The sequence below is a fragment of the Mus caroli genome, unplaced genomic scaffold (genome assembly GCF_978045245.1).
Source record: "Mus caroli unplaced genomic scaffold, Mus_caroli_1 scaffold_12, whole genome shotgun sequence".
NCBI lineage: Eukaryota > Metazoa > Chordata > Mammalia > Rodentia > Muridae > Mus > Mus caroli.
In genome coordinates this window covers 403,942-427,677 of record NW_028227267.1, presented here as the reverse complement: position 1 = coordinate 427,677, position 23,736 = coordinate 403,942, and the positions used below count along the sequence as shown (strand labels likewise).

The window sequence follows — 23,736 nt, the reverse complement described above, 5'->3', positions numbered from 1 at the left end:
TTCTGACAACCCAGCAGCTCTACTTGAACATATTTAAACCTTCTTCTACAACTTCACCATCCTTGGTCTTTGGTCTATCTAAGGCCAAAAATGAACTGTCAGGGTCAGTTTTAATCTTGTACAAAGTAAAGAATGAACCCAACTATACATCACACCAGGACAAACACTGGTTCTTCCCTGGAGGATAGGAGATAACTTTTCTGCAATACAAATGAAATTACCTAACAGTCAAGAATTGAAACAGAGGCCTTGAAGGTAGTATACAGTTTAAATTGCTGCCTTCTATGGAGAGTTCAGGTAAAAGTGAGGGCAAAATTACTTTGGCTAGAATCTGTCCAGGCTAACAGTGAGGAGACTCCCACCGGAACTTCAATGATCAAAGCTGCTCAGGACTTCATTACAGAGCCACAGCAGACCTGGGCATTCAAAGTGAAAGTATCCTTAGGGCAGTTCAGACTGGGAAGTCTTCATATGCTAAAAGGCTGGTCCTCAGCTAAAGAATGAGGTGGGGACTATTCAAAGACACATAATTGCAGGGGTGGCCTTAAGGGCACCTTAGGGTCTGGCCTCCCTCTCCTTTTGCTTATCAGTAGGTAAGGTCTGAAGACCTCTACTCCACACCAGCCTCTGAAGTGTAATGTTCTACATCATTTCTGGATCAAAGGGGTGGTGACAAGCTTGAACTGACACTTTTGAAACTCAGAGCCTCAATGTGTCTCCCTCCCCTACATTAATTTTCTTAGGTACCCATCATGGTCTCTGAGTCTTCTACTGCTAATGACCCATGATCTGGTTCAGAAACTTCCTCTCCTTCCAAGAACTGGGAGAGAAACAAAGCACATCTATTCTGTAGATTCTTAAAAGCATACTAATTATTATCTACAAGCAGTTTTTTCTCCATTTCAAAATAATACCTGATTTTAAAGTGAACTAAGCATAAGAATTCATGCCAAGTAATGAAAAATATATTATGTTCCCTTTGTTTTATAATATTTACATACTTACAGTATATCTAAATAACAGTTGTAGAGGTTACTGTTGTTGATTGTGTCTTTCGTTATTCTGAAATTGTTTCCAATAGCAGTATGGTGGCTCACACCCACAATCCAACATTCAGGAGGCTAATGCAAGAGAATTACAAGTTGAAGTCACTCTAAACATCACAGTGAGACTCTCTCAAAACATCAAAATTAAAATTAAATGACCATCAACAAAGATGAAAAGTTCAAGACCAGCATTAAAATTGCTATTTAAAAAAGAAATGGTGCCAGCAAACCACATCTATAAACCAAATGAAACCCACAGGATACTTTGGATAAAGTCTATGGAACACAGCCACAGCTTTAGTCAACAGTGACGTACCTGCCACTGGGTGCTTTCAGATACTTCTGCAGTTACAGGACTGGTTGAATTTGGAATCCAGTGCCAACTAACATAATCAAGGTAAATCACAAATCATGCATCATTTATAAAATGCAAAGGTGACAACTGGGTGATTACCTTCAAACTCCAAAGGCCTCTTGGGTTTACGTGTCCAGTGCAGCACTTACTCTGTGTACTGGCACAGTGGCAACAAAAGGCCATGTCAGTGTGAATAAGGTCCAGAGAAGATCCCTCAGGGCATGGAGGTCACTAAGCTACCACACTGTGCTAGGACTTGGAGGAGAACCAGAAGAGGACATATGGCAGTGGTAGGAAAACGCTAGTAACTGTGAAGCTGGGAGACACAATGTGTTCCCAAGCTTAGGGATGAGTACTGCCCAGGACAGTGACTCTCAACTTTCCTAACACTGTGATCCTAAGACACTTAATTCTTCATCCTGTGGTGACACCAACCATAAAATTATTTTAGTTGCTACTTCATGACTCTAATTTTGCTGTTATGAACTGCAATGTAAATATCTGGAATATAGGATATGGGACATGTGACACAGATGAAAGGGTCATTTGAACAGGTTGTAACCCACAGGTGAGACCCACTGGCCTAGGAGAAAGCATTTCTGGATGGGGGTAAAAGCAAGGTAGGGCCTTTGAAAGTTTCATGAACAAACAAATTTAGCAGACAGGATACAAAAACTACTGGGAGTTTTGAAAAGAGAAATATGATGATTAGATTTCTACCTAACAAAGATTATACATGGCTAAAGGAAGCATTTCTGACTGGGAAACAAAGTAGTGGAGATATCAAGAGCTATCTCGGGCCTTGGGAAGGAAAATATGAAGAAACAGCTCAACAAGAAGAAATAACTTCTCTACAGCACTGAGCAAGGATGAGAGGGTGGCCTTCCAAAAGCCTGAATTATCATGGACATGATTAAAAACAAAGGAAGCTGTAATGCTATTCTGCATGAAGAACTTCTATTTTTTTTTTTTTCGAGACAGGGTTTCTCTGTGTAGCCCTGGCTGTCCTGGAACTCACTTTGTAGACCAGGCTGGCCTCGAACTCAGAAATCCGCCTGCCTTTGCCTCCCAAGTGCTGGGATTAAAGGTGTGCACCACCAGGCCCAGAGCATGAAGAACTTATGTAGAACTGATACAGTGAATTTTCTCCTGGTAAAAGGAGAAACAATATAGAAATGAAACTGACACATTATAGAGATGGGAGATCAGGTAGGAAACTATTCATAAAAACCAAAGCCTGACTTCAGAACTGGAAAGCCGTGAGTTGAATAAAAATTAAGCTGCCTCCAACTCAAAGATCGGCATCCTGAAAGTCAGAAACCGTCACTTCCGGTGACTACCATCTAAACCTTTAACCAAAAGGGGGTGAGGTGGGGGTTAGTTCTTCAAGATTTAGATCCAGGTTAATAAATTAAAGACTCATTTTGGGGGGAGGGGAGCTGTAACTTTGCTTTTTAAGGAAAAGAAAATGTTTCACTTTCAACATACTTATCCTGAGGATGTTAATATATGAAAAATAAATAAATAAATAAATAAATAAAGGTCCAAAAAGATTCTGCATCCTCCACCAAGCCCCTAGATTAGAACCTAACTAATAACAGAGGTGAGTGGAGAGCTCAAGTCCTGAATGAAGTTACCTCAGGCTTCTTCACTAGCAGCTTTGTACCTGTGACCATTCAGTAGACCCTTTAGAATATAAAAACACACACCACATCCCAAGAACCAAAGCCACACAGCATCTGCGGCCTGAGGCAGTGCTGTGTCTGCTCTGCTCACCTCTACCTCCTACCTCCTAAATGTTTCCTCCAATGTATATGCTTCAAGGACTTTTGTTCTGTTACTATAAAAATTTCATGAAACTTCTACACTAGAACATGGAATTTGGGGTAACCTAGACCTGTGTTTCCTAAACCACAGTCACTTATATTTGGCTCCAGAATAAAGTCTCTTACAAATTACAACATGTGCCATGAGAACGCAGCTGGAAGGAACTCAGAGAACCACTGTTTATGGCCACATGAAACAGAGCACTGCACAAAACTCCACTTGCCTATTCCCAAACATGGACTAACAACATGTGAAATCTTCGGTACTTTACATAAAAATCTACCTTTACCATGCTTTTTTTGGTAAAGCCCTGGAAGCCCTGACTACAGTTAAACTTTTCTACCACATAATGTTAGCTAAGGCCAAACCATGTCCTTGTGAGGAGAGATCTGCTCATTTATGACCTGAGTCCTTCCTTGGTCCATTTATTCCTGCACCTTATGGGCAGACATGTTCAGGAAAAGATGTAACTGTAAGATGGATTAAGGTGAGATACTTTCAGGGAGGAACAGAAATCAGCAAAGAGCATGGGAGGCAAGACACTTGAGGAATGAACTCAGGAAGGGAAGGAAGGAGAGATGAGAGAGGGGTGGAAGAAAGGAATGTAATTGTGCTTACATTCAGCATTAACAATTATCAGTTCATGGTTGCAGATGTCAACACACACACACACACTCAGAGAGAGAGAGAGAGAGAGAGAGAATGAATTAACATGGAAGCAACTGAGGTCTCAGTAATAGCTATTGTGAGGGTTTGTCAATGGGTCACCTCAGACTTGATGCTGGCTGAACCTGAACAGAACCTCTGCTACAGACTAGAAGCCTCATCCCTTTCCATATGCCCCAACCCACAGACTTGGAAACGAAGTATTGGAGGCAATTAGTCTGTTCTTATAGCAGACTCTTCTAAGAGGCTCCGTGTTTGTATCTCTAGTGGATGGAAGGGAGAGAAGAGGGGAGGGAGAAAGAGAGGGGAGGGAGGGAGGAAGGAAGAAAAGAGGGGAGGGGAGGGATGGAGGGGAGGGTGGGAGGGAAGGAAGGAAAAGAGGGAAAAGAGGGAGGGAGGGAGAGAAGAAGGGAAGGGAGGGAAGGTATTTCTCAGCTGAATGACAACACACAGACAAGGAAGGAGGCCCACATGCCAGAAGAGCACTTTCACTACACACCACATATGCTAGCACCTTGATCTTGGACTTGCCAGGTCTTCAGAGCTGTGAGAAATGGATGTCTGTGTGTAAGCCACTCAGTCTATTATACTGTTACAGCAACACAAACTGAGGTGTCATCTAAAATAGTTCTCAGTGTGAAATGAGACAAGCTGCAGTAGTGAAGAAAACTACAATCAGTAAAAAGGAATAAGAACAGATGTACAAGAGTATCCTCTTTACTCCTTTATTCAACACATACTTACTGAGCCAAGCAAAATATCTAGACAACTATGACAAGGGTGGCAGTTGCTATAAATGTCCCAATGCAGATCAAAGGAAAAGGTCAGGCTTGGTGGTACATGATAAGTATTCAACAAGCCCAGGCAAGAGGATTCTAAGTCTGAAACCAGCTAGGCTATGTAGTGAGACTCTGTCAAAGAAAAGAAAGGAGTGCTCATCAGAGCAGCTAACAGATCAAAGTACCAGGCTTATCAAGTAAATACCAACTTCCAAACTCAACTACCAATTCCAGTGTGGAAAACAGTGGAAACTGAACAGAGAAGGGCTAAAGACTAGACCCATTCAGAATTGCTGAAGATGTCACAGCCATCAGTAGGGTGCAGGCCATTGAAGGCTTCCTGAAAAATACAAGCACTATTCAAACACACAACACTAACTAACTAATTTAGTACAGTCTGAATACCAATGAGATTCTAGGAGAGAGTTAAAAAATAGTTTTTGTAGGCAATCCCTCTACAAATTTTTCAGCAGGTCACTGAAAGTCTTCCTTTGCTATGACACCATCTTCTCAGTGTCTTCTTCTGCATCATAGCTGCCTAAGGATATGAGTTAGTAGTTTGGGCCTTAATGTGATAATGAATCAAATGTGTCTCCCTCAACACCCAAATCAGTTTGCACTTTGGACTTCTAGCGAGGACTGAAAGACAGGGACCACTGCTAACTGATTTAAGCATCCAACTAATACTACAGAGAGCAGGCTTAGCATTTTTGAAACCACAGATGCTTACTGAACCAAACCTGCCAGTTATCTTAAAATCAAAGAATGGTGTGATAAAGCAAAAGCAAAAGCATTTAAAAGCCATACTTATAATTTTAAAACATAATTGAAATGTGATTATTTTATCTAACCCATAAGCCTTAAAATTTTACACTGTGATTCAAAACTTGATCAGCAAAGTATATGTCAATTCTAATAAAGTAAAATTCAGTTTTAAAAAGTCACACAAAACAGCAAGTTAACTCGCGCATCTGTTTTTAAAAAAAAAAAAAACTATTAACAAATTGTAATAATAATACCCCACAGTTTCTACATCTGGTCCCGCACTGCTGCCTTTTAGGCTATTCAGGTCCTCCCAGTTTATTTATGCAAAACATACTGCTAAATTCTAACACTCATCAATTCTTCTTATTGTTCTAAATTTGTTTCAGGTTTCATTAATTAATAGTTTTGAGACAGCTGCTTATAATTTAATGTAGTCGCACAATTGCTCAATATGTCCTCAGAGCTACATTTAGGAAGCAGACATTTAATTCAATTCAATAGATGTTTCTGTACAAATACAACATGACCTAGACAAATTACACATTTAAAAACAGACTGCAGTGACAGCTAAATAGATGTGTTTATTGTAAGCTTCTGTTTACTGGCACTTAAACTCCTCAAAATAACTCCTCTTGGATCTGGAATGTTTTCAGTCTTATAGCCGACTACAGTTTAAAGTTGGTCAAGTAAATTACCTAGCCTCCTCTTTCCAGTGACTTCTCAAACCTCTTCAATGATAGTGTCTTACAATGGCAACTACATAAGAACAGCTGTACCTTAATGGAAGAAATGAATGACTTCCCACAAATTAAAAAATATTGTACTTATAACAAACATTAATTGATATGTGTTTAATATGTATTGTGTTTTACACATGAACATAACTGTGCACTGGCATACCCTCTGATGGATGTTTATTTGCATGTATTGGTCTCTGAAATGAAGTTATTCTTTTGCTAAATATTGGGCATTGATTCTTATTCTTTGCAGTCTCACCCCATTCATCAATCAGGGATTTTTGCCTTAATCACAAATGATAACCCCAGGCTGGACAACATGTAGCTATAAGAGACTTATGAGTAAATGTCTTCGGAGCACTAGATCTGAGGTGGATAGCACATCTAATAGGACACAAAGCACTGCATAAACTTCCAACCACACAAACTGTCATGTCATTCTCTCAGAAGCTTGGATGTATTCTCAAAGCCTGCAGTTCTGAGGACATCAAAAACAGTGCTTGGAATGGAGGAATCAATCTTTACAGATTATTCAATAATATAGTCAGGAGCCTAGAGTAGCCTATGCATTGTTAGGATTCTCTAAGCATTTAGTGAGTTAATCAAGTTAAACCTTGAAGCCTAGGATATATATATATATATAGTTAACAGCAAAGTTACAATTAATTCACAATTAATTCTCTAATTTAAGTCTTTATTAATGTGAGGATTTTGTGAGGACAGTGTATTTGCAGCCTTCCCACCCCTAGCTCCTTCTGTCCCCTCAACCAGCCTTTTTAAATTCATGATAAGGTTTTTATGTAATTAACTTTTCAAAATCATTTTTTGATAACAGATGCGGAAATACTTATTTTTAAGTGAAAAATGCTATTTTATTTCTTTGAGAAATGCTTTTGTTGACTCTAGGAAAATAAGTATTGGTTGGGACTCCAGTTCTTAGCTGGGCTGGATGCCTGAGAGGCTTACAGAGTAAAGACAATACATAGATAATACTATTGACCTTTGAAGCCTGCAGAAAATCATAACTGCCTGAAACCCACACCAATTATCACGTGAAAATCATATTATTGACACACCTTGCTTCCTGCAGAGGCCAGCATCTGACAATCCGAGTCACCTTGGACTTTTGAAGGTGGGTCCCACATGTTGCTGTGAGAGACTGTACACTTCCATGGTTTCATTTTGTATTTAATGTAGCTTATTTAAATCTGACTTTATTTTTCCATTGCATTACTATTAATCTGCTGCACAGCTCCAATTCTGGTTAAATCTGATTAGGCCTCACACTTCACTGATCAGCCTGATGTGGTTTACATGACTTGGTACAGGTCTACTGTAAAACTGCTCACCAAAGCCTGTTTTCCGACTATAACTGCTTTAATTTACTCATGCTTTGCTACGTGTTTGTACAATGAAAAAGAAGGCAGAGAGAGGCCTTTGTCTTTTCTTAAGCAGGTACAAAAGTCATTCTGCTAAAATATTAGTAGAACCAAAAACTATTTTCCTTTCTCAACTCTTGTTTATATCATGACAGAAATTTTAAAAATCATAATTAAAACTAGAAACAAAAACATAATTTTTCACCTGTAAAAATGCTTACAATAAAAACTGGTAACTAAAGACAAAACCTTAAAAGGTTCCTTCATTTTCAATCTGTACATAATAACTAAAACCTCAGGACACAAGCCACAGTCTCTGCCCCTGGGTTTTCTATAGGGGCTGCACATTGGTAGGAAGGGTGAGCAGAGTATGAACATACATGTCTATCTTCACCCCACCATGAGAAAAGACTCATATCCTGGAGGGTAGCAGGCATTATTCTGAAATCATCAACAATCTTAAACTTTATTATTAAAACATTTACATATGTGTGTGTGTGTGCTTGGGCATACCCACATGTACCATAGTACATATGTAGAGGTCAGAAGGACAACTTGCAGAACTTTGCCATGTGGATCCTGGGGTCAGACTCAGGTCATCAAGCTTAGCGGGCACCTTTACATGGTGAGCAACCTTGCTTCCCTGCAAAAACTGGTTTTAACTGCTGAGTTGGGCATCACCTTGGTAGGGACAGAATGACGCCCCTGGAACAGGGGCCAACAGATGTAGGCCTCAGCAAGTGTGGGGGCTCACAGGAGATAGGAAATGTGAAACAACAGTGAAAACAGGAGGTTAATATGGAAGTCGAAAGAGGGGAGATAACACCAAGGTTGTTTGATCAAAAACCTCACATATACATAAATAATACACACATGTATTATATTTATCTAAAATCACATGCAATACATATACATGTATCACTTAAAAGAAGTTATGCCACTAGGACTGATACTGACAATGTTAATCACAAGAACCATAGACTCAAACTAGGCATAAGAAACCTCATTTAGTGTAGAGAAAGGCCACTGATTTGTTTGAGTTAATTTTATATCCAGCCACTTCACTGAAGTTGTTTATCAGGTTTAGGAATTCTCTGGTGGAAATTTTTGGGGTCAATAATGTATACTATCATATCATCTGCACACAGTGATATTTTGACTTCTTCCTTTCCAATTTGTATACCTTTGATCTCCTTTAGTTGTCTAATGCTCTGGCTAGGACTTCAAGTACTATGTTGAATAGGTAGGGAGAAAGTGGGCAGCCTTGTCTAGTCCCTGATTTTAGTGGGATTGCTTCAGGTTTCTCTCCATTTAGTTTGATGTTGGCTATTGGTTTGCTGTATACTGCTTTGGTTATGTTTAGGTATGGGCCTTGAATTCCTGATCTTTCCAAGACTTTTATCATGAATGGGTATTGAATTTTGTCAAATGCTTTCTCAGCATCTAATGAGATGATCATGTGGTTTTTGTCTTTGAGTTTGTTTATATAGTGGATTATATTGGAGTATTTCCATATACTGAACCATCCCTGCATCCTTGGGATGAAGCCTCTTGATCATAATGGATGATTGTTTTAACATGTTCTTAGATTCAGTTTGAGAGAATTTTATTGAGTATTTTTGCATTGATATTCATAAGGGAAATTAGTCTGAAGTTCTCTTTCTTTGTTGGGTATTTGTGTGGTTTTGGTATCAGAGTAATTGTGGCTTCATAGAAAAGAATTGGGTTGAGTACCTTCTGTTTCTATTTTGTGGAATAGTTTGAGGAGTATTAGAATTAGGTCTTTTTTGAAGGTCTGATAGAACTCTGCACTAAACCCATGTGGTCCTGGGCTTTTTTGGATTGGTAAACTATTAATGATTGCTTCTATTTCTTTAGGAGATATGGGACTCTTTAGATCGTTAATCTGATCCAGATTTAACTTTGGTACCTGGTATCTGTCTAGAAAATTGTCCACAAGAGATAGCTGACAGGAGCCTGATAAAGCTGTCTCCTGAGGGGCTCTGCCAGTGCCTGACAAATACAGAAGTGGATGCTCATAGCCATCCATTGGACGAAGCACAGGGACCCCAAAGAAGGAACTAGAGAAACTGAAAGGGTTTGCAGCCCCCTAGGAGTAACAACAATATGAACTAACCAGTGTCTCCTGAGCTCCCTTTCACTAAACCACCAATCAAAGAAAAGACATGGGTGGGACTCATGGCTCCAGCTGCATATGTAGCAGAGGATGGCCTAGTAGATCATCAATGGGAGGAGAGGCCCTAGGTCCTGCGAAGGTTCTATGCCCCAGTATAGGGGAATGCCAGGGCCACGAAGCAGGAGGGGGTGGGTTGGGGAGCAGTGTGAGGTGGAGAGAGGACATGGGATTTTCAGAGGGGAAACTAGGAAAGGGAAAAAATTTGAAATGTAAATAATGAAAATATCTAATAATAAAATAAGAAACAGGAAAAAAAGAATGAATGTACATATTATACTTCTTAATTTTAAGTAAATGAGTTTTTATTTCATAACTTAAGATTTTAATATTTTGTAAGATTATAATGTTTTGTATTATTGCTCAATAACTTAACCTTGATGTAAAATTTTATTAGAGTAGTATATGTACTTTTCTGATAACACTGTATGTAACTGGCCTCTAAATCTTAAAATATATTCAGAATCATTTAAATAAACACCCAGAAACAGTCAAAAAAAAAGAAAGAAAGAAAGAAAGAAAGAAAGAAAGAAAGAAAGAAAGGAAGAAAGAAAGAGAAAGAAAGAAAGAAATCTCATTTATAATGGTTGGACAGGGAAGCCAAGTGATTCCCCAAACAATATAGACTATGGCCATTGCTCCTGGAGGGTAAAGCCCTACTGTTGAAAATATCACAAAATCAGGAAACAAGATTTGGATGAGTCCATTTGAATCCAGCCTTCTTTCTTGCTGTCTAACTTCCATGATGTCAGAAAGTATTCTGCAAGGGGTGATGGGGACAAGTAAACCCAACTGTGATACCTATGAACCACAAGGACGAGCTAGCAAGGTATGCATAATGGAGTGATTAGTGGCACCATGAAGGTGGGAAACAACAGCTGTCCAACTGGACGTTAAGGTCCACTCAACAAGACAGAAAACTTGTTGGGGCCAGTGAGGTCATAGATCTCCACTAAATGTGTACATCTTCATTCTAAATATTATTCTTATACTCACAGAGAGTAGTAATCACCCATCATCAAAGAAACTTCTGTTTATAGCAAATATGGGCCAACACAGAACACCACAACTAGACACTATGCAGAGATCGATAAATGGACCATGGGAACTCCCACTCCCAACTACATCACAGCTTATGAATCTAAGGCTTAGGACATAGCACAGAAGACAGGGTGGGAAGATTCTAAAAGTCCCAATACCTGGAAGTCTTCTACCAAACAGTCTCTCATAGAAATGGCTGCATAAAGAAGATAAGAACAATGGCAATATCAATAGACATGCTAACTCACGAGGGGTGGGGAGAGTGTTACCATGTCAGACACCCTGAACAAAGAATTTCAGGCAGCCAACTGATGAGATAACCTCTCCCATGGAAGAGTACCCTAACTGGTTACTCAAAGCAAAGTAGTCAGCTCTGAAAACATACACATAAACAACAAAACAGACTCATCAGTGTTGGTGCATATATGTGTGTAAAATAATAATAGGGAAGAAAAGATTATCAATTTGAGAGTGATGGTGGGAATGTCCATGGATGGAGTTAAAGGGAAAGGTATGGAAGAAGCTGGAGGAGGAAAGAAAAGGGAGAAGATGATGTCATCGTATTTTAATGAACAATGTTATATAAAATGTTTGTTTCTTAAAACTAAAAGAAAAATTGAAGAAATATGCCTTTTACAGATATATTGCCTATGCCTTGGGTAGGCATTAGTAACTGAGGTCTTGGAACATAGCTAACAGCCAGGCTGTGCATATACAAGCCACAGGCTTCATTCTATCAGGAGCACAGAGAGATTTTTAAAAAGAAAAAAATAAATAAAAAATAAAAGCTTATCTCTGCACGCCCACCCTTGCACTACACCCATTGGACTAGGAAGCATGCTGTAACTTACAGTGAGTCCTTCCCAGACACAGTCTCAAATGTGGTTTGTAGAAATCAGATAAGATGATTCATAGTGAACATAAAGATAAAAAGTCCAATTTTTTAATGAATTAGAATCTGCTCCTTCAAACACAAATTCAGTCTTCCCAACAGTGTGACAAAGTGACTGGGGACTTCTGGATTGTGGATTAATTCTTGTGTTCAGGTCATATGTCACACATTTTTGGTCTTTCGTCCCCATCTATCCCCTCCCCAACCCTACCCTACAATTACGAATTTTAAATTTTGTGTAAGTATTCTCTATTCATAAACTGACATTAATGAAGATATTGAGGCTATAGAGTGATAAAAATTTCACACATTCCAAGCTCACAGTCTCCATACTAACAGAGTAGAGCTTTTCAAATGTCTATTCTCTTGGGTCTTATCTAACAGAAACATTTCTAAGGCTCCCCATGGCTTTTAGAGAAAAGAACAATGTCCTTAACCTGGCCAAAAAGTTGGCAGCAGCAAAAGGCCTGGCCTTCCCTTGAGCTGAACTACACTAAGGGCCTTGACATCCCAGTTTCCCTCCTCAGGAACATGTCTTCCTCATATCCTACCACAGTGATCCCTCTGCCTTGAACTCTTCCCTCACATTGGATACTCAACATCGGCTCCAAAGACATTTTCCTTGTGGGTATGGTCTGTACCTGTCATCCCAGCACTGAAGGGCAGAAGAAGAGGGTGGAGTCCTGAAGCAGGCTTGAGCTGCATAGTAAGACCCTGTCTCAAAAAACAAACACAGAAAAACAGAAAATAATTTCCTTCTGGATTTGTCTCTCTAAATTCCATGTGCTATGCTGTTTGAGTAGCCCAGAATTCTCTTCTCAACCTTTCTGCCAATCTCATTCACCAGAGTGTCTGTTTGCTCAGTTCTTTACTCCATAGTGGGCTCCAGCAATGATTCTGTTCATTACAATATGACCTTGCCAAGCACCAGGCTCAGCACACAGCTGGAATCTAGATGTTCCTGCATAAGATTTTTTTTGAGGATTAAACTGAATAATTCACATAAAAGACTGCCCACCATTCAACACGTTGCATATTTTATATGACTAAATAACAAAAAATGACTAGGCAACATTTATTAAAACTCTTCAAAACTAGATGACTGACATATCTCCACTCCACTTATTTGTGAAATCCACAGTGTTGGTTATAAAGAAATAATTAGGACCTCAATAGGAAAAGTCTTGCTTGCTGCTAAGTCTTATGAATTGAGTTCAAACCCTAGGATCTACATAGCATAGGAAGAGAACTGATTTGTCCACGTTGTCACCCGACTTTCACAAGATGTGTTCTACGGCAAAGGCCCCCCCAAACATAAATAAATGTATTTCAGTAAATGATAAAAAACAAATAATGAGAACTATGCAGAATACTAATAAAAATGATATCCAGGATACCAGCAGCTTTAAAGTAAGAGTCTCTACTTACTGATTATGTACAGGTTATACAGACACAGGAATATGCAGATATTGAAATCCATTTTCTTAACTATCCCAGGAGTTTTTCTACAATATGAATTTTCATAACAATAACAACAAAAGGCTACTTTACAGGCTGTCACTGGTTTTAAAGATGCTCCAAGATTAGATAGCAGCACCACATGTAGAGCTCAGAACAGCATAGCAGTTCCTAGCTACTGGCTATGAGAAGTACCTCCATCTGGACTGTGAGTCAGGGGTTAAAGCCAGAGCACTTCCAGAAGGCCTGGCTTTGTCTCCCATCACCTACTTCAAGTGACTCACTGACTCCAACTCCAGGGGACTGAATGCCTTCTTCTCATGTGCACATAGCCCCTTCCCACCCCACCCCTACATGTATAATTAAAAGAAAGAAAATAAATCATTTAAAAATAATTTTATTTCGCAATGCTCAAAACTGAAGCCTGCATCTTACTCATTAAATGCAAATGCTCTCTTTAAAACTGAGCCAGACTCACATACCTAAAACAATATCAGTAACATTTTATCAAAAGTATTTTTTATATTTTATCAAAGGACTTTGGGCAATTATTATTTAGTCTGTTAACAGTCAAGTTTGTTAACATCTGGATCAGACATTACACTTTAAGTAAAACTAATGCTTAAAAGTAAGGAAATGAGCCATAGGTTAGAATTAGCCAAAACTTTCCCTACCCCAACATAAGTCCTTCCATCGCATACCCCAAATCATCTTTCAAAAGTCCACCAGAAAACATGTTTTAAAACTTGAGATCGATTGTTGATATTTACTTTGCAGGGGCAACACCAGGATGGAACCTAGGCAACTTTGTACATCCCCAGCTCTCATCTTTCCAATGCCGAGTGCATGTTAAGCAGAGAGAATGCAGGACTAGAGCAAAGTAATTCTGATTAATGGAGCTATAAGCTCCAAAACAGGGACTGCCCATAACAAATGGGTATAAATCCTGTTCTAGGAAGTTTCATAAATGGTAGACAACTATCATTCTTAGAATTTTTCATCTAACACCAGGTCTGGTGCACAAAAACAAGTGCCCCTGATACAGTCTGTTATGTGAATTCCTGAAACTGTTATTGAACATTATGACAAGTAATAAAACTCCACAAAAACAAGAGCTGACAAAGAACATTGAGGCAGTGACCCAGAAATACCAGATGCTTATAAGGACCCACTAACTTAAACCATCTATTCTATATGTTTGCTGACACTTGGGGCTGAAAGTTTCAGAACCCATTACCAGCTGGAGCATATATCTAAATGGTCCTGTGCAATAGCTGATTGTTTATGCAGACTCAATATGTCTCAAAGACTGCCTGAAGCAAAAATATGTGGCCAGGAGAGACCCAGATGCAGTTGCAGGTAACTGTGCAAAGCCTGGCCTGACAGGGTGTGTGTGTGTGGGGGGGGGGGGTACAACCACACCCAAGGGTTCTCATTGCTTCTATCTCTGGCTCCTGGCTGCCTCCTGGGATGCATAGTAAGCCTGGGCCTCTGAACTGTAGGAGCAGAATTGTAAAGAGAGCAGCAGGCAAACTCAGCTAAACCTTGTGGATAAAATGCCATTCCTACAATGACCATCACTCAGAGACCATCAATCCGCATGCCACATTGCTGTGGATGCAGCAGGATCAAGATGAATGGACTTCTTACTCATACTCTAGATGTGAAACATCTTGTAGTAGGAAAATCCCAGATGTACAAATTTAGTGGAAAAAGAGGGGCGTGTTAGCCGCAAAGCATCAAGGGCCCTGAGGCAGGGTCCTGCCTATCACACCATCGCTTACTCAGAGGTGTGCCAAAGATAAATAAGCTACTCTAGGCCTCCATTAGAGTGGGGCTTCTGGGAGGCCTCCATGTAAAACCAACATTTTCAAAGGACTTCCAGCTCCTATTATTACTATAACTTATTTTTTTCATACTTGGTCCCCTGGGGTCTAAGGAAAGAAAATTCCCTATAAACGGGGTACAGCTCCCATCTGTATATGTCCTTCCTCTGAGTTCTCCCTCTGCTTCAGTCACTGTGGGCTTTGTGCTTTGATCTACCCATGAGAACTGGTCCCTACACAAGCTATTCATGCATTCTTTAGTGGTCAGGTAGCTGAGTGTTTTAGGTGGTCCTGTGAAGCTGTAATGGACATTCTCCCTTTCCTTTCTTCACAGTCCCAGCCTTGACCATTTAGGAAGGGAGAGGTGATTTCCTGGGTACATGTGTCCCTTTCTGGCTAACACATAAGGCTAATACATAGTTCTTAACTTCAGTGTGGCCCAAAAAGCAACACAGATCAAACCTCTGGGCTTCAGCTTTTAAGTCTGAAGGCCAACTCCAAGCTAGTTTCTAATGCACTGCCCTCCACAAACAAGCAACTTTCCTTGCCAGCAGTCCTTGTTGCCATGTGAGCTGCAGGTCCAAGAATCCCATGATGAGGAGGAAGCATAGTTAGATTGTCAGAGTAAATCACTTGCAGGTAGAAGTGTGGCACTTTTTGGGTTTTGAGTTCTGTCTCCCACCTCCACTGTCAACCATATCTAGAGCTTAGGAAAGAATTGCTGTCCGAACTGTTTGTTCAGTCCCTTCATCCACCAGCTGATGTTACCCCACGCCAGCCTCCTTGCCACTTCTTACTCTTATAATCTCCTGGCAGAGGGAGAGGTTGCTCCAAGATTTAAGTGTGTCCTCCAAGTCTCTGATGCGTTGAAATTTAATCCCCACTATGAGGCTTCTCATGAGAGAAATTTAACTCATTCACAAATATGGTATAAGGGAGAGGATTAAGATTAGGCAATGTCACCTGGTGGTAGTGGCACACGCCTTTAATCCCAGCACTTGGGAGGCAGAGACAGTTCGAGGCCAGCCTGGTCTACAAAGGGAGTTCCAGGACAGCCAGGGCTACACAGAGAAACCCTGTCTCAAAAAACCAAAAAAAAAAAAAAAAAGATTAGGCAATGTCATCACAGCCAAGCTCTGTGGAGAGCCGTGCAGCAAGCAAGCAATCGCTGTGGAGAGCCTTGTGCTGCCGCGAGCAATCACCATTATAAGATGGCGCTGGCCTCCGCTGTGACTAACTAGTAAACAAGCCGTGTGTGCAAGTGCGAGAGTGAACTCACTCCTAGTCCACTGCCCATTCTCGGGGTGTAATAGTGGTGTGATGGGCGAGCAACGAATCAAGAGCTGTCACGCCACATCAGGTGCTGAAACGTCATGGCTGAGTGCTATATAAGGGACTCCATTTTCTGGGGTCAGGATCTTCCTGAGAAGTAAGCAATAAAGCTTTGCTGCAGAAGATTCCAGTTGTCCTGAGTGTGTTCTTGCCGGCGGGGACAAAAGCTCGGGATACGTGGCGCCGGGGACTTTATACCATCACACCGGAGCAAGGAAGATCCCTCGTTTGCGGGGCAGAACCAGAACTGCGGGACATTACAGTTCTGCAAGGTAAGTATAGTCTTGAAATTTCTCCAGAGTTAGATGCCCTTTTGATTGTTTGCACTTTCCCTTTTGGTTTAGTTTTGCTTCCACCGCTGGAACTGCTGACTGGTTCCCAGTCGCAGTCAGGCTCGGACAGCACCTGGACAGTGCCTGGACAGCGATTAGTTTCAGTCATGGTCAGGACTGGATAGCGGCAGTATGGGAATTTCTCACTCTGTAGTAGTGGCGTTAAGGTCAGTCCTGAAGCAGTGTGGCCTAAAAATCGCCACTAAGAGTATAGAGGCATTTGTCAGGGAGGTAGACCATGTGGCACCATGGTATGCTTGTTCAGGTTCGTTAACTGTCACCTCTTGGGACAAACTGAAAGGAGATCTAGTTAGGGAACAGCAGAACGGCAAACTTAAAGCAGGGATCATGCCGTTATGGAAATTGGTGAGATCGTGCTTAACAGATGAGGATTGTGAGCAAATGGTAGAAGCAGGGCAGAAGATTTTGGACGAAATTCAAGACAGTCTATCAGAGGCAGAGTGGGGAGAGAGATTGAAAGTTGGGACGAAACAAGGTGCACCGAAGAATTTAGGCCTTTCCACGGGCCTTGAGCCCGAGGAAAAGAGATATAAAGGAAAGAATGCCTTGGGAGAGATTAGAAAAAGGGATGGAAAGGGAGAGAAGAGGAGAGAAAGAACTGGAGAGGCACATAAGGAAAGGAGCCTCTACCCGCCATTAGATGAGTTTAAGGCACTAGCTGTCAGTAGCTCAGAATTGGATAAGGAACTTAGCTCCTCTGAGGAAACAGACTTAGAGGAAGAAAGATACCAGCTAGATGAAAGACGAGCTAATCAGTCACAGAATAACATAAAGAAAGCAAAAGTAGCTAGAGACAAATGTCAAATCACTATGCGATCTTCAGATCCACAACCTCTGGGTCCTAGTACACCTCTGCCCTATGTGCAGAGGTATCAATCAGACTCATTCATTTCAAAAGAGGAACAGAGAAAAGTGCAGCAAGCGTTCCCAGTCTTCGAAGGCGCAGAGGGCGGACACGTTCATGCCCCAGTGGAGTATATACAGATTAAAGAGCTAGCAGAGTCAGTTCGTAACTATGGAGTCAATGCCAACTTTACTGTAGCCCAAGTCGAAAGGCTTGCGACTCTGGCAATGACCCCCGGCGATTGGATGACCATAGTAAAAGCCGCATCTCCTAACATGGGAATGTATTTAGAATGGAAAGCTTTGTGGCAAGACTCCTACCAAGCACAGGCAAGGGCCAATGCCAATGTTGAAGGGGACCAAGGAACATGGACTTTTGAGTTGCTTACAGGTCAGGGACAACACGCTAATAACCAGACAAATTACCATTGGGGAGCTTATGCTCAGATCTCAGCTGCTGCAGTTAAGGCATGGAAGGCACTCTCTAAGAAGGGAGAGGCAAGTGGGCATTTGACCAAGATTACTCAGGGCGCACAGGAGTCATTCTCAGATTTTGTGGCTAGAATGACAGAAGCGGCAGGGAGAATTTTTGGGGATCCAGAAACAGCTATGCCTTTAATTGAACAGTTGATCTATGAACAGGCTACCCAGGAATGCAGGGTGGCTATTACACCTAGAAAGAGCAAGGGACTGCAGGACTGGTTGAAGGTTTGCCATGAGTTTGGAGGGCCACTCACTAATGCAGGTTTAGCAGCTGCCATTCTACAAGGGCAAAAACGCCCTGACATGGCTGAGTTCAAACTCTGCTATAATTGTGGCAAACCGGGACACTTAAAAAAGGACTGTAGAGCCCTTGTCAAAAGGAGAGCACCAGGACTGTGTACTAAGTGTGGAAAAGGATATCATTGGGCTAGAGATTGTCGTTCAGTCAGGGACATTCGAGGCAGGCCCCTGCAGCCAGGATTCCCTCAAGCAGTAGATAATGAGACCATTCCAAAAAACCAGTACAGGGCCCTCAGGTCTCAGGGCCCGAAAACATATGGGACCTCGACAGGCAAAAGGTGGACCCCACAGTCCGCAGGGCAACAGAAGGATCAACTGGGTTGGACCTCCGTACCACCACCCGATTCATGCTAATGCCCCAAATGGGGGTACAGCCTATTCCTACTGACTATAAAGGACCTCTGCCATCCGGGAGTGTTGGCCTAATATTGGGCCGGGCCTCCCTTACCTTACAAGGTCTTATTGTTCACCCTGGAGTCGTAGATCAAGACTATGAAGGGGAACTTCAAGTTCTCTGTTCCTGTCCTCAGGGTGTCTTTTCTATTTCACAAGGGGATAGAATAGCTCAGTTAATAATTTTGCCAAGCCTACATGGCTGTTTTCCTTCCTCTGGTGTCCCTCGAGCTACCAGAGGGATTGGCTCTACTGGAAATGATTCTGCTTACTTAGTGATGCCTCTTGACTCCAGGCCATTCTTAGAATTAGTTATAGAAGGAAAACAATTTAAAGGGATTTTAGACACAGGAGCAGATAAAAGTATCCTTTCTTCCCAATGGTGGCCAAAAACTTGGCCCGTTACTCAGTCATAACGTTCTTTGCAAGGTTTAGGTTATCAGTCCTGTCCCACTATTAGTTCCCGTTCTTTGAGCTGGACAGCTCCTGAAGGTCAAACAGGACGATTCACTCCCTATGTTTTACCACTCCCAGTAAATCTCTGGGGGAGAGACATCTTACAGGCACTAGGACTGACCTTGACTAATGAATACTCGCCACAAGCTGTTCAAATAATGAAGAAAATGGGCTATAAAGAAGGAAGGGGATTAGGGAAAGGAGAGCAGGGTAAACTTGAACCTATCCCTCCAAAAGGTAATAATGGGAGACAAGGTTTGGGTTTTTTCTAGGGGCCGTTGAGGGCTCCATGCCCATACCATGGCTTACAGAGGAAGTTGTATGGGTTCCTCAATGGCCTCTCTCCTCTGAAAAGTTAGAAGCAGCTACAAAACTAATTTCTGAACAGCTACGCTTGGGTCATTTAGAGCCCTCTACCTCACCCTGGAATACACCTATTTTCGTAATTAAGAAAAAATCTGGCAAATGGTGCTTATTACATGATCTTAGAGCTATTAATGCACAAATGCGTCTATTTGGACCAGTTCAGCGTGGGCTACCATTGCTTTCTGCCTTACCCAAAAATTGGGAAATTATAATTATAGATATTAAAGATTGCTTTTTCTCTATACCTTTATGCCCTCAAGATAGGCAAAGATTTGCATTTACCATCCCAGCCATTAATCATTTAGAGCCAGATCAAAGATACCAATGGAAGGTCCTACCTCAGGGGATGGCAAATAGTCCTACCATGTGTCAACTGTATGTGCAATTGGCACTTAAGTCAGTTAGAGAGCATTTTCCATCATTACAGGTGATAATTTATATGGATGACATTCTGATTTGCCATAAAAATTCACAATTATTGCAAGATGCATACCCTATATTAATAAAAACGTTAGGGCAATGGGGATTGCAGGTGGCCACTGAAAAGGTGCAAGTTGCTCAAAAGGGAGCCTTCCTAGGGTCACTCATTTATCCTGACAAAATTGTTCCTCAAAAATTAGAGATTCGCAAAGATCAACTACATACCTTGAATGATTTCCAAAAATTGCTAGGAGATATTAATTGGCTAAGACCATTTTTGAAAATTCCATCAGCAGAATTAAAGCCCTTATTTGACATATTAGAGGGAGATACCCACATCTCTTCCCACAGAGCACTTACCCCAGCTGCATGTCAAGCTTTACAAACGATAGAAAAGGCCTTACAAGATGCTCAATTACAACGCATTGAGGAGTCAAAGTCATTTGAATTGTGCATATTAAAAACTGCACAGTTACCAACAGCAGTCTTATGGCAAAAAGGACCCTTATTGTGGGTCCATCCTAATGCTTCCCCTGCAAAAATCATTGAGTGGTATCCTAATGCAGTTGCTCAACTTGCACTTAGGGGGATAAAAGCAGCTATTACTTATTTTGGGAAAGAACCTCATATGCTAATCGTACTTTATACTTCTGCTCAAGTTCAAACTCTGGCAGCAACAACTAACGATTGGGCAGTCTTGGTTGCCTCTTATTCAGGACAAATTGATAATCATTATCCAAAACATCCAATTTTACAATTTGCCTTAAGCCAAGCCATAGTGTTTCCAGTAATAACAGCCAAACACCCACTTCCGGATGGGGTAGTAGTGTATACAGATGGATCCAAATCTGGCATAGGTGCATATGTAGTAAATGGCCAAGTAACATCTAAACAATATAATGAGACATCACCCCAGGTTGTAGAGTGTTTGGTAGTTCTAGAAGTCCTTGAAACTTTTCCGGGACCGCTCAATATTGTATCTGATTCTTCATATGTGGTCAATGCAGTTAATATGCTTGAAGTTGCTGGCTTAATTAGACCCTCTAGCAAGCTTGCTCACATTTTTCAGCAAATTCAGTCAGCCTTGTTACATAGAAGACATCTTGTGTATATTACTCATGTTAGGGCTCATTCTGGCCTTCCTGGCCCCATGTCTCATAGAAATGACTTGGCAGACAAAGCTACTAGAATCGTGGCTGCTACTCTGTCCTCGCAGGCAGAGGCTGCAAGGGAGTTTCATAAACGCTTCCACGTGACGGCTGAAACATTACGCCACCATTTCACTTTAACTAGGAAAGAAGCTCGTGACATTGTCACCCAATGTCAAAACTGTTGTCAATTTCTGCCTACTCCTCATGTAGGGGTAAACCCCCGAGGCATCAAACCATTACAGGTCTGGCAAATGGATGTCACTCATATTTCCTCCTTTGGAAGAAATCAATATTTACATGTTTCCATTGACACCTGCTCTGGTGTTATGTTTGCTACACCTTTAACAGGTGAGAAAGCCTCTCATGTTATACTGCACTGTTTAGAAGCGTGGAGTGCTTGGGGCAAGCCCACAATTCTTAAAACTGATAATGGGCCAGCATATACCTCTACTAAATTTCAGCAATTTTGTCATCAAATGGATGTCACTCACTTGACTGGCCTTCCTTATAATCCTCAAGGACAAGGCATTGTGGAACGTGCCCACCATACACTTAAGTCTTATCTTATAAAACAAAAAGGGGGAGTTGATGAGACTCTGCCCTCAGTGCCAAGAGTAGCTGTATCTATGGCACTCTTTACACTTAATTTTTTGAATCTTGATGAGCAAGGTCGCTCTGCAGCTGATCGACATAGCTCAGACCCTGATAGACCAAAAGAAATGGTCAAATGGAAGGATGTCTTAACTGGTCTGTGGAAAGGCCCGGATCCTATTTTGATAAGATCCAGGGGAGCTGTTTGTGTTTTTCCATAGAGTGAAGACAACCCATTTTGGCTGCTGGAACGACTCACCCGCAAGATATTCATCAAGGATGGTGCAGAAGATGCAGACCTCCCGAGGACTGCTCCTGATCCTGATAATGCTGAACTTGTCTCAGGTTCCTAGTATGAGGGGCGAACAGAGATGGGCCATTCTCTCGACTTTCCCTAAACCAATGCCAGTTTGCCATAATGCTATAGTTTTTCCAAAATTCTTTACTACTAATAAAACATTAGATTTGCCATATCTACCCTAAGATCCCACCCGAGCACCACTAGGGGAAAATCGCTCTTTATTAGAACAGGGTTCTTTATGTTTTCAAATTAATGGACCAGGAAAATGTATCAACCTCACAGCTCGAGCTTTGGGGAAGTTTAATGAGCACCGAGGAGGTTGGGTAAGCACAACCCAAGATACTTCCAACGCAGATATAACCTTTACAAATCGGACCTTTTGGCAGGAGGCAATTTGGGTTAATGGTACATTTCTACCACCTAACTTTTCAGACAAAGAACGTCCCCACCAACCAAAAATAGCCCCTCATTGTAGCTTGGAAGATGAAGGGCTGATACTGCCTTGGTCTGATTGTCAATCCTCCATCACTCGTTGGGCAGATCAGAGTAAAACCTTTTCCTTTTCTCCCAACATGATAGATGATCCAGAGAAGGAATTTGTTATGAAAGAGGGACTTTTCATACAGGACTTTAGAATGCATCCCTTTCACAAGTGGGTGCTTTGTGGAGACAATGGCAGTTGTACAGAACTCAATCCTTTTATCTTTATCCAGGGAGGAGCAGTTGGAAAGGCTTCTTTTACTGGCATCTCAAGATTTGCTCAGTATTGGGGAATACATGCTGCCTCCCAGGACTCTTATGGATATACTAATACCAGTGTAGAGATCACTGGGTTCAATAAAACTTTGGTAAACCAGATTAATTATCCATCTACCCCAGTCTGTGTTTACCCCCCTTTCTTGTTTATTCTTTCAAATGATTCATTTGAAGTTTGTTCCAATGATTCTTGTTGGATTTCTCAATGTTGGGACATAACAAAGAACACCTGTGCCATGGTAGCACGGATCCCACGTTGGATCCCTGTTCCAGTGGAAACACCCTCCACCTTATCTCTGTTTCGACAAAAAAGAGATTTTGGAATTACTGCTGCTGTGATCATAGCAATTTCAGCCAGTGCAGCTGCTGCTACAGCTGCAGGCTATGCTATGGCTAGTACGGTTCAATCAGGCACAAAATTAAATCAGCTTTCAGCAGATCTGGCTGATGCCATCACTGTCCAAAATTCTGCTAGTGCCAAGTTAAAGGGAGGGCTGATGATATTGAATCAGCGCCTTGACCTGGCGGAAGAACAGATAGGAGTTCTATACCAGATGGCCCAGTTGGGTTGTGAAAGAAAACTGGAAGCCCTGTCTGTGTATTACCAGTGTCCAATATGAAAATTTTACTTATGCAGCTAATCTGTCTAGACAGCTTTCCTTGTATCTTGAAGGAAATTGGTCTGAGGGATTCGATGAGACTCTTGAGGCCCTGAGGGTGGCAGTTTTAAAGATCAACTCAACGCGAGTGGACCTGTCATTGACAGAGGGCCTCTCCTCCTGGATTTCATCTGCATTTTCTTATTTTAAGGAATGGGTGGGGGTGGGTTTATTTGGTGTTGCCACCTGCTGTGGACTTGTGTTCATGCTCTGGTTGGTTTGCAAGCTCAGAACCCAACAAACACGTGACAAGGTTGTGATAGCTCAAGCACTTGCTGCCATTGAGCAAGGCGCCTCCCCCGAAATCTGGCTATCTATGCTCAAAAATTAGTTGACATTGGTGGCTGGCCTCTTTTGTAGAGTTCGC

At 41.5% G+C, this 23,736-nt stretch overlaps 1 protein-coding gene across 10 annotated transcripts in view; it reads right to left on the bottom strand.

Moving 5' to 3' along the window:
* Ube2e2 (ubiquitin conjugating enzyme E2 E2) overlaps positions 1 to 23,736 on the bottom strand; it is a 317,715-nt gene that overhangs the window by 213,287 nt on the left and 80,692 nt on the right. The window contains exon 4 of one of the 10 annotated variants that reach the window (XR_015044595.1): positions 12,323 to 12,399. The exons of 8 other annotated variants lie outside the window; for them this stretch is intronic. Coding sequence is in view for 1 of the 2 variants with exons in the window: in XM_029468989.2 (XP_029324849.1) it covers positions 12,323 to 12,395 (73 nt within the window). In the remaining variant the exon portion in view is untranslated. The remainder of the gene's footprint in view (positions 1 to 12,322; positions 12,400 to 23,736) is intronic. One more of the 10 variants, XM_029468989.2, reaches the window with a different exon arrangement.